This window comes from Metarhizium album, assembly GCF_000804445.1.
Source record: "Metarhizium album ARSEF 1941 chromosome Unknown scaffold_58, whole genome shotgun sequence".
NCBI lineage: Eukaryota > Fungi > Ascomycota > Sordariomycetes > Hypocreales > Clavicipitaceae > Metarhizium > Metarhizium album.
Window position 1 is genome coordinate 9,976 of NW_024467632.1, and position 14,972 is coordinate 24,947.

General features: G+C 44.4%; 4 protein-coding genes across 4 annotated transcripts; 1 reads left to right on the forward strand and 3 right to left on the reverse strand.

Moving 5' to 3' along the window:
- Positions 1-1,626: 1,626 nt before the first annotated feature.
- On the reverse strand, positions 1,627-2,612 carry MAM_08422 (transcription factor ATF2; the record flags this gene model as incomplete). Its single annotated transcript, XM_040827220.1, has 2 exons — positions 1,627-1,694; positions 1,760-2,612. The coding sequence occupies 2 exons, from the start codon at positions 2,610-2,612 to the stop codon at positions 1,627-1,629; spliced, it is 921 nt and encodes a 306-aa protein (XP_040674782.1).
- Positions 2,613-4,503: 1,891 nt separating this feature from the next.
- Positions 4,504-4,991, forward strand: MAM_08423 (DNA replication factor A subunit Ssb3; the record flags this gene model as incomplete). Its single annotated transcript, XM_040827221.1, has 3 exons — positions 4,504-4,653; positions 4,728-4,830; positions 4,906-4,991. The coding sequence occupies 3 exons, from the start codon at positions 4,504-4,506 to the stop codon at positions 4,989-4,991; spliced, it is 339 nt and encodes a 112-aa protein (XP_040674783.1).
- A 485-nt stretch (positions 4,992-5,476) lies between these two features.
- On the reverse strand, positions 5,477-7,059 carry MAM_08424 (carboxypeptidase; the record flags this gene model as incomplete). The annotated part of the gene is made up of 5 exons (XM_040827222.1): positions 5,477-5,763; positions 5,875-6,153; positions 6,243-6,354; positions 6,419-6,654; positions 6,741-7,059. The coding sequence occupies 5 exons, from the start codon at positions 7,057-7,059 to the stop codon at positions 5,477-5,479; spliced, it is 1,233 nt and encodes a 410-aa protein (XP_040674784.1).
- Positions 7,060-8,831: 1,772 nt separating this feature from the next.
- On the reverse strand, positions 8,832-9,855 carry MAM_08425 (uncharacterized protein; the record flags this gene model as incomplete). The annotated part of the gene is made up of 2 exons (XM_040827223.1): positions 8,832-9,136; positions 9,516-9,855. The coding sequence occupies 2 exons, from the start codon at positions 9,853-9,855 to the stop codon at positions 8,832-8,834; spliced, it is 645 nt and encodes a 214-aa protein (XP_040674785.1).
- Positions 9,856-14,972: the final 5,117 nt, after the last annotated feature.

The window sequence follows — 14,972 nt, forward strand, 5'->3', positions numbered from 1 at the left end:
TGAAAATGACGACTTTCAGTTTCAAGAGCCAAAAGCCCCTTCCACCATCCCTGACGCCACCACCCATTCTGACGGAAGCTCCAAGGGTATAGAGTTGTTGAACTTTGTAGCCTATAAGGATACTACAAAATAGAGAATGCCACATGTTGTGATTTCGGACTCCAAATCGTGGGCTTCAGAGGCTTCTCGTCTCAGAGACATGATAAAAGTAGCGAATAGGACAATTTCTCTTGTCGTTTGATCGGTGAACACATATTGAAACAGTCACCAGCCGCCAAAATGTAGAGTTGCCAGTTGTGGCAAAGGCTATTTAATCACATCGAAACCGAAAAGGACTTACACTATTGTACGCCGGCCTGACTAGCGCGGCATTTAATCAACGAGCACCCTTTCCGATTGGCGTCAAACCATGTTTTAGTACAGGCCTATCAAGTAACTAGTTATCTCCATGGCCCAATAAAGTACCGGTTGACCCTTGCCAAGCTCGCCAACTTGTGGCACCGCGGGCGTCGCACTGACTTCCGCCCGGCACGACATGTTGATCTTCGGTGACAAGTCTTTGTCTGAGGGCTTGGAGCACTTTGGCTCCATTCGCATATAACAGACTTTTGTATTAAAGGTCCTCGGTTTTCTAAAAGTTCCTTGCGGCTGGAGGCTTCTATTTATGCATTAGCCTTCTGCCTAGGTCTTCTTAGCATTACTGAGGGTATCAGTTAAAGATCTACGAAATTGAAGCATGTCCCTGCTCTTTGTCTACCGGAATCTAGTGATCAACTACTCAATCGAGTTACGTCACACAAGCCAAGTCATAATACTGCCATTCCAGGAGTAAACGGCACAAGGAGTTACTGGTCGATTCATCGATGCTGGGTGAAAGGAACGAACAAGGAGAAAATGTGAAAGTATCCTTGTCGTGCCAACCGCGGGTTCTACGAGCTGATACTGTCATACGTTGAAGCCAGTCTGCCTCTCTTGCACGACTGGGCGGCGCATAGTGGGAAAGGTCTCTGCGCTGGCCGCAGAACAGCACAGAAGGGCATGCCTCATGCGTAAGCACCGGAGTTACATATATTTGAATAAAGTAATCTCTGCGCTCCGTAAGCTCATATAGTTTTCTTCAGTGGTGTTGTCGCGAACTCAGGCTAAACAAGTAGAAACAAAAAAACGAAAAACGATCCTCCATAGTCGTCATAGCAGTCATGGTGCAAAATTCTCCCGTGCTATCTCGCAACGATACAAAATGACCATCTTGAGCCCTGCAGTCCGTTTTGACACGGCCGTGTAGCCGAATGAGTGGCCAGACTATAATCATCTGTAAGCTTGTCAAATTCCCACCATTATCTACCATGACACTTCAACGAAGCCCCAGCGTACATGTGCCTGAAGATTCATTTCAGAGCTCTGAATAGTACTTGAAAGCACGGCCCAGAAGGGTCGCTTGTCAATAACCAGCTGTCCATTGCAGCAGCTGGCTGTTGCTGGATGAAATTGCAAAGGCAGATTTGATCCCCCCATACCCTTCCCAAAAAAGAATGTCATTTACGAATTGACCAAGTCGCCTTCAGAGATCTGGTGACCTTTGAGACAGTGTAGGCCCTTGCAAGTTGCCGCAGAGCGGACGTCCATCTAGCTAGGAACCGGCGATTGAGGTGAAATGACGGCATCGTCTTGAGAATCATCAGCAGAGCCCACGGCTGTCAAAGCCCGACAGCAGAGTGATTTGTCCGGGTCGGCATTCAGGATTCTGCAGCAGACTCACCCTCTACGCTGGATACAGAGTACATGGATCTCGGGCCGGCGGAATTGTGAAGGTTGCGAACGTATTTCGAAGCCTCGTTCTTGATCCAGGTATCGATATTGGGATCCTGGCAGCTCGCATGGGTTATCAGGAAGTTCTTCAGCTTGGAAGACTCTTGTAGAAGTTCCGTGTATTCCGACTGCAGCTCTCGGTGCACGGATTCCAGCCCGGATTTCTTCTGCTCCAGGGTCTCGGTCCACTGCTTCTTGCGTTTTCGACACTTTGACGCCGCTACGCGGTTCTTTTCCAGGGATCTTTGGCGGCGGTACTTGGGCTTGTTTGCCTCGCGCGCCTGTGCCGCGCTGTTGGTGGTTTTCTTGCTTGCTCCGCGTTTTGGTTGCCTCCTCCTCTTTGGTACAGCCTCGGGCGGCTTTTCCGAGCTCGCCTTCGGTTTACCTGATTTTGTTGCGGTTTTGGCGTCCCGTTTTCGCTTGGAACCCGGCTTCTCTGCTTCGGCTGACGCATCGTCTTCTTCCCCAAACAGGCTGGGAGGCGTCGTCTGGTTGACAATGTCGGTCGAAGGAGCAGACGTAGGGGATACCGGATTTAGTCCGGCAGCGGGGTATAAGCAGTTGGCGTCGGATGAAAACAGACTGGCCTCTGGTTTCTCTAGTTGGTGCGAGAATAGTAGTGAGTAAGGTTTGTCTTCTTCTAGTAGGCCGGGCAATGGACCAAACAAGGCATCGGCCGTCCCGTCGTCGTGAACACCAGTCTGCGGATTCCGAGAGAGGAAATTCTGGGCTGGGTGAAATAGACCTAGGTCAAACTCGTTCTCTCCAGCCAGGCGTCCAATCCAAAAGTCAGCCGTCGACATGTCGTGTCAGTTGGAGCCAGGATGGGTGAGCAGGTGAAAATGGCGGGAAGATGACGGGTGATGTGAGTGAACCGTTTTGAAAGAGTAGAGACAATGCTGTTCAAAAAGATTTGGAACACATGATTCAGCCGGCTGTCTATCTGCCTCTCGGTCAAAGGCCACAGCACACGGTCGTGTTTGCTGGAGAGGGGATAGGTCGGGCTCAGTTTGAACATGTGTTTGTTCGAGGAGGAGATTCCCAGGTAGCTGGGTATTCTTCAACGGCCAACACGGCCAGCGTTGAACACGACTGAGCGCTCTTTACACGAGGGGTTGTCATGTATCTGATTGATCTCAGTGGCTGTCGAGATGCGCCCTACGCCAGGGCACTGTGCCGCTTGGGTACCTGCCTTGGGCAATTCTAGGAGGAGATCCTCCACGGAGTTAAACCAACCTTGACAATATCATCCACTGCAGGTATTCCAAAGAATCACTCTGGTCCGTCCCGGACATGGTTCCGTGCTCATTCATTGGGTTCCGCGGCGCCTTGGTGACGCTAGTAGTTCTCGCGACCATTCAGGTCCATCAAGGGGCCACGAAGGCCTGTTCTCTTGTTCTTCCCACTCCCCGGGTCAGCATACTTGAAAAGACTGGGTAATGGTGCCAAGGTTCAAAAGGACGTAGCCAATAAACACTAATTGCGTCGGAGGAAGTCGTCTTGGATCTACAAACCGCTACAGGATACTAGCTATTCCTGCAGGAGGTTTAGGAGTTAACCTTGTTTCTCACGAGGTACCACGTCGGTACTGCAGAAAATTGGGTCAACTGGACTTTTTTTTCGCACAGGCTACGGAATATGCTCTCGAGATGTCAGATATGAGCACCGCAGCACAGCGCGTTTCACATGCACCACCACGCCGACTGGACAAAGTCTCGGGGCCACACAACCGGATGTGACGTCTCGCATGCCTGTTACTGAGCTTACGCTGCCAGCCTCGTGCACACCAATGAGAACCCCCAAGAGCGGCCCCTCCAGAGCTTCGAGCCGCGCGACGGTGGAAGATGTTCATCCCGGCGCACTTCTTCCCCCACCTCTTCATTCACGAAGCGATGTGTCATCTCGTATGAAGACACGGGCGTGCTGCCGCTTCGACTTATGAGGTCATAGACTCATGAAAAAAAATGTACCTCTGGACTTCTTCTTCGAAGGGTGGTGTTCAGCCTTGCCAACGGGGTGGCTCCGACACCCCCACGATGAGGGAAAGGCATGCCAGTATGGGCCACAGACAGAGTTACAGGCCAAAAACCGTGGACCTCGCAGTGGCAAATGACTGGGATTTCACCACCGCGATCCGTGGCCGACGGCCGAAGCACTCCGCGCTCACGACTTGCTGCGCCGTGCGTAGTCGTGGCAGTCGCTAATTTCTTGGGCTGGCAGGTCGAAGGTGAAACACTGGTCTTGGGGCATGTGCCGGTCGTCGAATTTGGCAAAGCCACATCAGTTGACGGGTACTTGGGATAATCAGTCGTCAAAAGACAACTGCTGAGTTCCAACCTGTGCGAGGAACTGTGTGGTGGCAAAAGCATCCACACCTCAGGCACACATACGTCACCTTGGCCTCGCCACCAAGTACGCGGCTGCAAAGAGTACAAGAGTACATGACTCGGCATTGCAAGCTCGTTACTCGGCAAGGCTTTGCCCGAGCACCGCGCACGCGTCCGGGTGATGCCCGCCCCGTCACGTGACACCGCGCTATGCCCTCGTCGCGTCTCGCAGCATTTCAGGTTCAGCAACAACGCTTTTGAGACGTTGGAACTTGGCGATTCTGACACTGGTTCGTTGCCGCCGGCCAACCTTGCATCGTCGCCGTATTGTCGTCCATAGAGGCCATTGCCCTTCATCTCTCTGGATATGTTCGAATCCTCCTCTCCACGCATTACAGCTCCCTATCTGGACAGCTTCGTCGGCCGCCATGTCACCATTGTAGGCAAGGTCACCCAGCTTCGCGGTGAGCAAGCCACCATCGATTCTGATGGTGCCGTGACTGTGGTCCTCAACCGGGTGAGCCTTTTCGATTTTTTGCGCCTTTTTTACCCGTCGTTCTTCTGGACTGACTGATACGAGCCGCCTTGTAGGACGCCCATCTGACCAACGGCAACGCCGTTCAACTCATTGGCAAAGTGAATCCCGACCTGTCCATCAAAGTACTCAGCTCTCTAGATCTTGGCACAGATGTCGGTGAGTTGCGTCCCAAAGACTACCTAGGTAGTCAGTCACTCGCTCCCGTGCCGCGGCGTACTGACATGACGTTAGACTTTGGCTTGTGCAGCGCTGTGGTTGAAGCCACACATCGCCACCAGGCAATATTCATCTCGGATGATATGACCGGGGCTAAATGATAAACCTTGACATCTCACATAAAATAAATACATTGGGCTCTGAACTGAAATCGGGAAACATGTGTGCTCCAGTTTTTACGCCGAGAAATTTGCTTTTCCACTACTCGGGCCATGGCATCGTCACGGGACACAGTCTCCTTAGCTCCTCCATCATGGAGGCGTGCAAACGTTATTAAGCCATGTGCTAACAATCTTTTTAATGCCATTGACATACCATGTCATGTCTTCTTGCACTGGATCATCCGTTTTTGTGGCTAGGATGCCTGTGTTCGAAAAATCGTCCAAGTCGAACTCATCTGGGATACATTTACGGAGCATACGGGGTGTCACTTACCGCGACGCCACTACGAATCACTTTTGTTTCATCGTGACTACACCACCGCCATGACCCGAGCCAGAAAACACCTTGCGTTGTCCTGTATAAAAGTTGCTGTGGCACGACAACACACTATTGGCAGTCCCCAACTGCGGCTTGAGCGTTTCCCTCAAGTCATCTGCTGGAAAAGATACATGGCGCCCGCAAAGCTCTCCTCTCCAGAGGGTATAATCTGGTCCGGCGGTAGGACAAATCCATAACCGCCCGTATCACGCAGCTCAATGGTGAAAACGTTGTCGGCCTTGAGGACGTCTTGGACCCAATCAACAGAGCCGCCCGCAACTTGATAGATGACGTTGCAGATCGGGCCATGTGCGAAGGCGGTCCCGTGAACTGCCTCGATAGCGTCAGAAGCACCTTTCGCGAGCGCCTGCAAGGCGGCATTGTTGGGTGCCGCTGCGCTGCAGGAGTACCCGTATGCTTTTCGAGGCGAGGATTACTCGCGTCAGTAATTTCTGATTTTGGTCCTGGTCTGTGCGATTCCCGAGGGGACGCCATATGACTTACGGGTCATGAACAGCTGGGAGTACGAGTGCCAGTCAATGTATACCTTGACGCCTTGGCTCTTCTGGATCCCGTCAAGGAAGGCGATGTAGGACTTGACTTCCGGGCTGCTACCGGCCGATGTGCCTCGATAACTTTCAGCACAAGGGTTCTTTGACGATCCAGGGCCGTCCCACTTGTATGGCCAGTTGCGGTTGGGATCAGTCCCAAGACAACCTGAGCCCTGGTTGCGAGCCCGGTTCTTCCTCCACATCCGGTCCGAAGTCTGCGTGTACTTGAATCCTGCATCGGGAACACATCAGCCAGCCGCACCAATGCAAACGGGGATCGGAGAAGCCCTGGTAAGCGTGCCGTGGCCTCGGCCTACTCACCGTCAACATTGACAACGGGGAACACGTAAAAGTCGTACTTGTCCACGACATCCTTGATGAGGCTGTCGGAAGAGTACTTGGTGATGAGCTCGTTGGCAATGTACTCGAGAGTCTGTCCCGGGACATGTCGTCAGCTGGCGTCCCGTCCCAGTTTGTCTTTACCATCCGATACGAACCATGGCAACGATCCATTCACGGGCATGGACGGTGCCGTGAAAAACAACCGCTGGCTTCTTGCCGCCGCCGCTGCTGCCGAAGATGTGGAGGCCCGTGATGTTATTGCCATCACCCGTGGTCCCCGACGTCACACTCTTGACATTGCCCGAGTACTGTGCGGCGATGTCGCTCATCCATTGCAGATGGTCGCTGTATGCATGGTACGACGTGAACCAGGAGGCATTGGCCGAGCCGGCTGTTGCTCGTCAAAGGCTGTTACACCGCGGCTCTCTCATGTTTCGGGCAGGATCTGAAGCCGAGCGAGGCGGAGGCGTCACGTACCAGCATACCCATGCATGGAGCCTTCTCTAGCAATCGAGTCTCCGAGATCACGGTGCATAATCTCGAAGCTGCGTCCCTCCAACGCTTCCTCGAAGGCTCTCAGCTGGCCGGGCGCGACCTGAACATCAGCAAAAGAGCCCTTTTTGGAGGGAGGCTGCCAGGCGCTTAGACCCAGACGATCAATCAGGCTCTGGATATGCGCGCCGTCGTCCACGACCGGCACTCGAAAGACCTTGTGCCCTTTGTAAGACACTGTGCTCTCAGCCGGCATGGTAGCCGCTGTGGCCAGCAGACACGCGAGGAGGGCAACCGCCTTCATGTCGAACGAAGGATTCGCAAGCACAGAAACGGGTCAGAATATCAGGCAGGGGTGAGGAGTATGCGGGTGTTGCATCTCTTGGAGTTGCAGAAAAGAAACAAGGGCCGCTGCCGTTCCTATTTATTTCTCCGTCACAAGTGGTAAGCCAACACCAGCGCGAGTGCCAAAGACGAGCACCGGCGGCGTTCGTCGCCACACATGATAAGGCAGACACGCGCTAGCTGTGTCGTCGCAGCAGACTCGTTGAACCAGGACCAAGTCTGCCTGTGCCCAAGATAGGCAGGTCGAGAATGCGCCGCTTCAACAAGCTGCCCCGAAAGCAGTCCTGCAAATCCGAGCAATGAAATGGCGACCCAAGGTATGCAGCTAGGGATGACGGTTTGCGGAGACTACGACCGTGGCACCGGACCTGGACCCGGCATGCGGTATCACGTTTGGCGGCATCTCGCGCATCACGACAATGATCAACCCGGACTTTTTGGGAGTGATTCAGAGCAACCTGGAGGCCAACGGGTGTGCCGACTCACTCTCCATCGAACTTGCTGCGGGAGGGGCACGGGATTTGTGGCAGGTAGTTAACTACCTAGTCCTTGTAATAGATGCCGATCCATGCGAACCCGAAGCGGCTCTCCTCAGGAGACGCAATCCTGATGGACCTGCCAGATCGGACGCAGCGCAACAAGTCACCCACTCACTCAGGCCAAGTCGAGAGGGAACCATGGGCAAACATGGACAGGACAGAAGCCCTCCAAAGCAACAGTCACCGCGCTGCCCTTCGCTTCAGCCAGACGAAAAGGCAACCTGGCGAGCAAACTGTCTGCCACGCCTCAACTTCCTGTTTGATCGCACGTCTTACCCGTTATGGCAGCTCGGCTTTCCACTTGGCCGTATCTCTCCCCGTGTCCGCGTGGCCCTGTACACGGTCAACAACACTTGCCTGGAGCGAAACCTGCCGGGACCCCGTTGTCCGGCAAGCCCAGAACGGAAGCTACCATCGTGGCGTTGCCAATCAATCGACGGGAAGCCTGGCGTCCCCGTCTGGGGTTGGGCTGCAATGCGGCCGAGAGGATGGTCACGCTGCCGCACAACGTGGTAGATCTCACACACCATTTCCCCTCGTATGCTCCAGATTCAAGGTTCGTTATAATTCAACATCATCACGATTGACAGCAACGTCTCTTTGCACGTGTTTGGAACCGTCGTCGGCGGGGAAAGTCTTGGTGCGACAGAGTGGGTGTTCTCCTGGTTCATATCTCGCTGGGTTCATGTCCGGTGTAGCATCTAGCGAGCAGTAGCCGATTCCACGCCGACGTCCTGGGGCTGTTCATGAACACGACATAGACACGATATGCCACCTGTCCGTCCTACCACGCGGCCCTGACCTCGGCTCAAGCCTATAGACCCCCGTTCCACCCGCCGTCGGTCAATACCGTCTCAAGCCAATGTTTCTTCTGGACGCACTACACCAACATTGACAATCCGAACTTCCAGGACTTCTTTCTGGCAAGAAAACCCAAGGGACGGCCAAATTGACAACAGAGTCCACCATGAACTGGGCTCTTTTGTAAGCCCCCGCCCCCCCAGGAAGCCACCCCGTGCCGAAACAGATAATTCTACCTTCCCGTGGCAGCCAGGCACGTCAAACTATCAAATCGAGTCTTGTTTACAACTAGGCAGCATGGATCCCACTGCTAGTATATCCAGCTAGCCTAGATTTATCCCTCTTCTGCGCAATTCCTTGTACTTGGACTAGACTTATACATGTGGAAATCTCAAGGCAGAAATAGAAAGATACAAACTACATCTTGTCTCCTTTTGCTGTTCAAAATTCCAATAGCATCTTCAGGTTCCAGGCGAACGGGCTCAGCATACCCTCCCGCCTTGTAGCTGTTGCCGTCAGGGAGCCGGGGGGCCCCGCCGTGGAGGCTAGAAACCAAGGTCGTCGGGGAGAGGCCAGGAATCCTGGAATTCTTGCATATCGCCGTCGGGGGGAGGCCAGGAATCCTGAGATTCTTGCATATCGCCGCCGGGCGGACCTGAGGGTTCGCCTCAATACCCCAGAGGTCTACATCTATCTCTAGAGTCGGAGGAAAATAAGGCATAGTTATCAGCATTGCCTAGACTTAACTCTGCGTTAAGGCGCGCAGCGTCATTTTTTCCATATGCATAATCTTCTGTCTGCAGTCCCGCATGGGACATCTCGTGTAAGATTGTGTCTTCCAAAGCTTCTATTCGGTCTCCGCACTTGCCGATTCCCTGACTATAAGCGATGTCAGTTGCAAAGGCCTGGCGGCAGACCCTTGTCCGGTTGTGAGAGTCTATTATTGCGGAGGACTCCCAATCCGGCTTATCCGCAGGCCTGCATGGCTCATCCGGGCGGCAGTAAATTGGGAATTTGTTCCTTGACTGCGGGCTGCAGCCTTCAGCAATCCTTTTAAAGTTGCTTGCCACTATACTCGGGTCGTTGCCCTTGAAGTACTGATCGTAAAGCTCCTTGTTCCTGCCCGTCAGGCTATTTGAGATGATGGCTGCGGCTGTATTTGCTCTCTTGACGCAAGATCTAATGGCCTCATCAAGTCTGCCACAGTCGTCTCTTTTCACTGCTCGTTTCCGTAGTTTGGCAACTTTGTCGTTGGACATGCCACTGTAAATGCCACGTTCTGCAGGGCTCTCCGTCTCTGAGGTCTGCGGGAGGTTCCGCCCTACTGCGTTGTGTGAAGAGGAGCCCTGGCTGCCTATAGACAAGGCCATGGCAGTAGCGTAGCTAAAGGACGTAATGAGTGTAGTAGGTTTCATGGTTTCTCTGTGTTGCTGTCGAGTTTCGAGTGCGCTGCTGCTAGACGAGATAATGCCTACCACGTAGTGGGTTGGATAAAGTTGATGTTGAAATGGAAGGGTACCGCTTTGATAGTTTTCGATTCTTTCACCCACAACGCTCAAGTTGGGCGATGTTCTCAGTATAAATACACTTTTAGTTCGCTACGATATGATCCACCCGTACGACTCGCTTATCCTAACAGTTATGCACCTTTATATAACGACCGTATTTTGATTCCTTGGTCAAGTCGTGTAAGTAAATGCTGAAACTGAGAAGACTCCACCACAGGGCTTTATTATCAGCCTGAGTACGAGATCACGGGTGGAACAGTGCCTCCTCAGTTCCAATTATAGTGCAGGAAAAACATCAGTTTCTACACAGAACCGGGTTGATCTCCATCTACATGTTTTAGATGTTACGTGACTGTAGGGCTTGGAGGCTTGGTATTCATGCCGGCTTCACAATGCTTATACCTGCAAGTTAAAGTCGGGGCGCTTTGTTCAGATATTAGGACATCTGTCCAGGGCGTGCGCAGACGAGGCTTTACATCACATCCCTTCATCTATTGCTTGAGTCGAAATGACGAGTCAGCGCCGCGCGGTGTCAGCGGTGGATGGAATTGAGATTCGCCTGCCTGCGCACCATGTGAGGTGTAGATGATGCTCGTAATGCTGCGTGGAGATGCGACGCCATGTCTCGTTTAAGAGAAGACGGTCGTCGGCAAGGACTGCCCACTGGCCCCAGTGCTTGATGAGTCTACCGGAGTGATGACTGTTATGCTGCAACGCTGCATGGTGTAAGTGTCTGTAACGACAACAATGCGGCTGATTCCAGTGGAGCTTCTCTAGTGTCTAGCATCACGGCGAGATAGACTTTTTGTCGCACGGCACGGCATACCCTAGATTACCTATTAGGAATTATAACTATATAATTGCATAGAATTAGGCTAAATATATATATAAAGTATAGAGCTAAGCGCTCTTATTTAAAGAGTATATATAATTCTCTCTTTTATAGATAATAAAAAGCTTTAAACTATTATCTCTATAATATCTAGCTTAGTGCTAATACTATTATATAATAGTTATAAGCTTAAGAGGTATTTATAAACTTCTATAACTTCTATTAGTATATTAAGCTTTCTTTATATATATTATATACTTTTTATTTTTATTTTAAGCTAACTATAAAGTTTACTAATAATTTACTAGTAGCTATAAGTACTATTATAGCTCTAAGAAAGCTACTTTAATTCTCTTTAAACTAGTAGAATTTATATAACTAACTATATAAATATTATATTGTAAGAAAACTTTAAAGTAATATAGACTTTAATTAATTAAGTAGAAAACTAATAGCTTCTGTCGGCGGAAAAATCGCTAGGTCAACGCACCACGCAAAAGTGGAACGCGCTCCAGCAATTAGAAGCGCAAATTGACCTTTTATACTGCGCAGTTACACACACAGCGCATGCACCTATAGATTGTTAATTTTTTCTGCTGACAGCTTCTTTCTACTTAAGTATTTTATAATAAAAAAAGTAAAAGCTCTTTTAAATATAGATTTTAAAGTTAATAAGACTTATATAGTTTATAAAGCACTAAAATATTTACTTTAAAACTATAAATATAAGTATACTAACTAAATATATAAAGATAAGTATATAATAATTATATTTACTTATTTATTATCTTAATTAAATAGGTATATATAAAGTAACTTATATAAAGCTTAAAAGAATAAACTCTAAATATACTTTTAAGTAGCTAGTTAAGGTACTAAAAGTATAACTTACTTTAGCTTAATAAAGTATATAAAAAGAAACTTAAAGAATTTATTAAGTAGTTCTTATAAATAAATAATATATAAATTAAAGTACTAAGAAGAAAAAAACTTTTAAGCCTTAAGTCTATAGCACTACTAGGCTAGCTTTAGACTGTCTCTATTAGCTAATTAAGAGACTCTTTATAGATAAAATAGTAAGGCTTATATAATTTTATTAATTACTAAGTAAGAAATAATAGAGATTTCTAATATATAATAGAAGAGACTTATAGAATAGTATAAAGTTATATATAATAGTATATATTAAAAAGTATATTGTAATAGACTAGCTCTATTGGGCTATAGCGGGTGCCAGCCGCAGTTATCCCAGCGATGCTGGACCCCTTGGCTATTAAGCCAAAAGGGTACGTAATAAACAAGCTGTCTACAGCTTGCTCAATCTAGCACTATTTAGGTCTCTAGCACGGCTATTGCTATTGGGGCTACCGCTCTACCCAGATTTTAGACCTACACTCTTAGATGCTACACCTCTCTATATATTTTTATATATAACGCTCTAGAAATATAGTAATTATTATAAAAATTGTAGTATATAACTAAAAAAAACGTCTACAGCTGTAGCTGCTGCTGCTGCTGTATAAAGCAGCCTTCTTACAATAATATAATAATATTGCTAAAAGCTGCTATTTTTAGCCTCTTTTTTATTAATAATATTATTATAATAAATACTAACTATATTAAGCTTTTTAATAATAATTATAATAATTATAATAATTATAATAATTATAGTAATAATAATAATAGTAATAACCTCTTTATATTATAATTTAATAAGCTTACTAATAATTATAATAATTATAATAACTTAATTAACTAACTAATTTCTAAAATATCTTTACTATAAACTTATAGTAGCTTTAATAAGCTTTAAGGTAATTTATAAGCTTAAGTAAAGGCAAATAATATAGTATTTATTAAAAAGTTTATAACTAAGTATATAAATATAAGTAAATACTACTAGCTTTAATTTAGCTATATTCTTTATAATTATAATACTAAGATGTATATAAAGTCTTAGGGAATTTTATAATAGTTAATAAAAAAAGCTAACTATAAATTTAAGCTTAAGCTAGTAACTACTAAGAAAAGAGAAAACAAGTAGTAAACTTACTAAGTAGTTAATAGTAATTATAATTATAATTAAACCTTTAAAGTATTAATAAATTCTATATATTCTTAATTTATAATAAAGAAGAAAGAGTAAATTATAAGCTTTATAAAATACTAAGCTTTTTTAGTATAAAAATTAGTAAAATTATATATAAAGAAGCTTATAAAAAAAGAAAAAAGCTTTATTTTTGTTAGCAGCAGATACTGCCTACTATAAAAACACCTATAAAAACAAGGGAAATAACTACAGTACATAAATTGCCTATAAGAAATATTTGCATATATTTTATATGCAAGAATTTAATATACTTTATGCCTATATTTCTTTATATATATAAATAAGGTTAAAAGAGGAATACTAGCTGGAATTTAATAAAAAGACTAATAAGCTATAAAGGCTAAACTACTCTATAGAAGGAAACAGCTATAAGAGTTATTTTAAGCTACTAAAGTTATTTTAAGCTACTATTTATGCTTAATTTAGCAGCTCTACTATAGAATTTCTCTATAAATAACTCTTCTTCCCTCTAACTAGATAGAGAGGAAATTAAGCCTCTATAACTACACTCTTTAATATATACTATTATATATAATTTTATACTATACTATAAGTCCCTTCTATTATATCTTAAGAATCTTAATTATTTTATGCTTAGTAATTAACTAGATTATATAAGCTATATCTATTATCTCTATTATATTATAAAGAGTCTCTTAATTAGCTGATAGTTATAAGTCTAGGTGCTGCAGGCTCTATGCTGCCACAGTTGTATGTTTAAACCCCCTTATATTTACAACCTTACAATACAACAACTATTACTATTACAAGAGCTTACTATAATAACAACTATAATAACAACTATAATAACAACTATAATAACAACTATAATAACAACTATAATAACAACTATAATAACAACTATAATAACAACTATAATAATAACAACTATATAACAACTATAATAACAACTATAATAACAACTATAATAACAACTATAATAACAACTATACTAACAACTATAATAACAACTATTATTGCGACATAATACCTATCTAATAATAGTACAGCAAAGCTCCAGCGCACTTATACAGCTTACAGCGCTGAGAGGGCTGAAAGCTGGGGGGGTGTGTCAGCCGAAAAATAGAGGTGCATAGGCTGTGTGTATAATTGCGCAGTAATATAAGGTTAATTTGCGTCTTTAATCGCTAGAGCGCGTTCTACTTTTGCGTAGTGCAGTTAACCTTGCGATTTTCTGCTAACAATTTTTAGTATAAAAACCTTTATAATTAAATTATAAAGATTTATAAGAAAGACTTTAAAAGTTTTAATTTAATATAATAAGCTATAAAGTAGCTTTAAAACTATAAATTACTATATAATATAAAATATAATAATAAGAGTTATTTTAAAGCTACTATATAGACTTATAATAATTATATTAATAATTAAAAGACTTTCTTAGAATTTATTATAATAAATAATATATTTAAGACTAACTACTATAGCTTTTATTTATTTAAAGTAATTATAATTATAAATTAAAATTTAATTATAAATATTACTTTTAAGCTACTAGGCTTAAAAGAAGAGAATAGCTACTAGTAGCTTCTATTTAAGCTTAATAAAATTTAACTTTAATACTATATTATAAAACTTAAAGTTATTATAATAAACTTAAAGTTTATAATAAAAAATACTTTAAAGGCTATTTTTCTATAGACTTAGTAGTAGCTTTATATTTAATATATTTATATAAAATATTAAAGCTAAAGTTTAATTAATTTAAAAGCTTTCTACTAATAATAATAATTTTAGTAAGCTAAAGGCTTTTAATAAATACTTAGATAAAATAATTAAAGCTATAAAGACTTTTATCTATATATTCTAAGTAGATAAGTTTAATTTAATTTAAACTAAAATAAAAGAGATATATAAATTATAGTAAAATAATATTATTACATATATTAAAAAAACTTATTATAGTTAAAAGTAGTAGTAAGCTTACTATTATATATAATATCTTTAGAATTTTAGTTATATAATTAATAGCTTTTTTAAAGTAGTATATTATAATATAAAGCTTTATATATATAGAGACATAGAAAATCTCTATATATTATTTAAATTACTAATTAATTA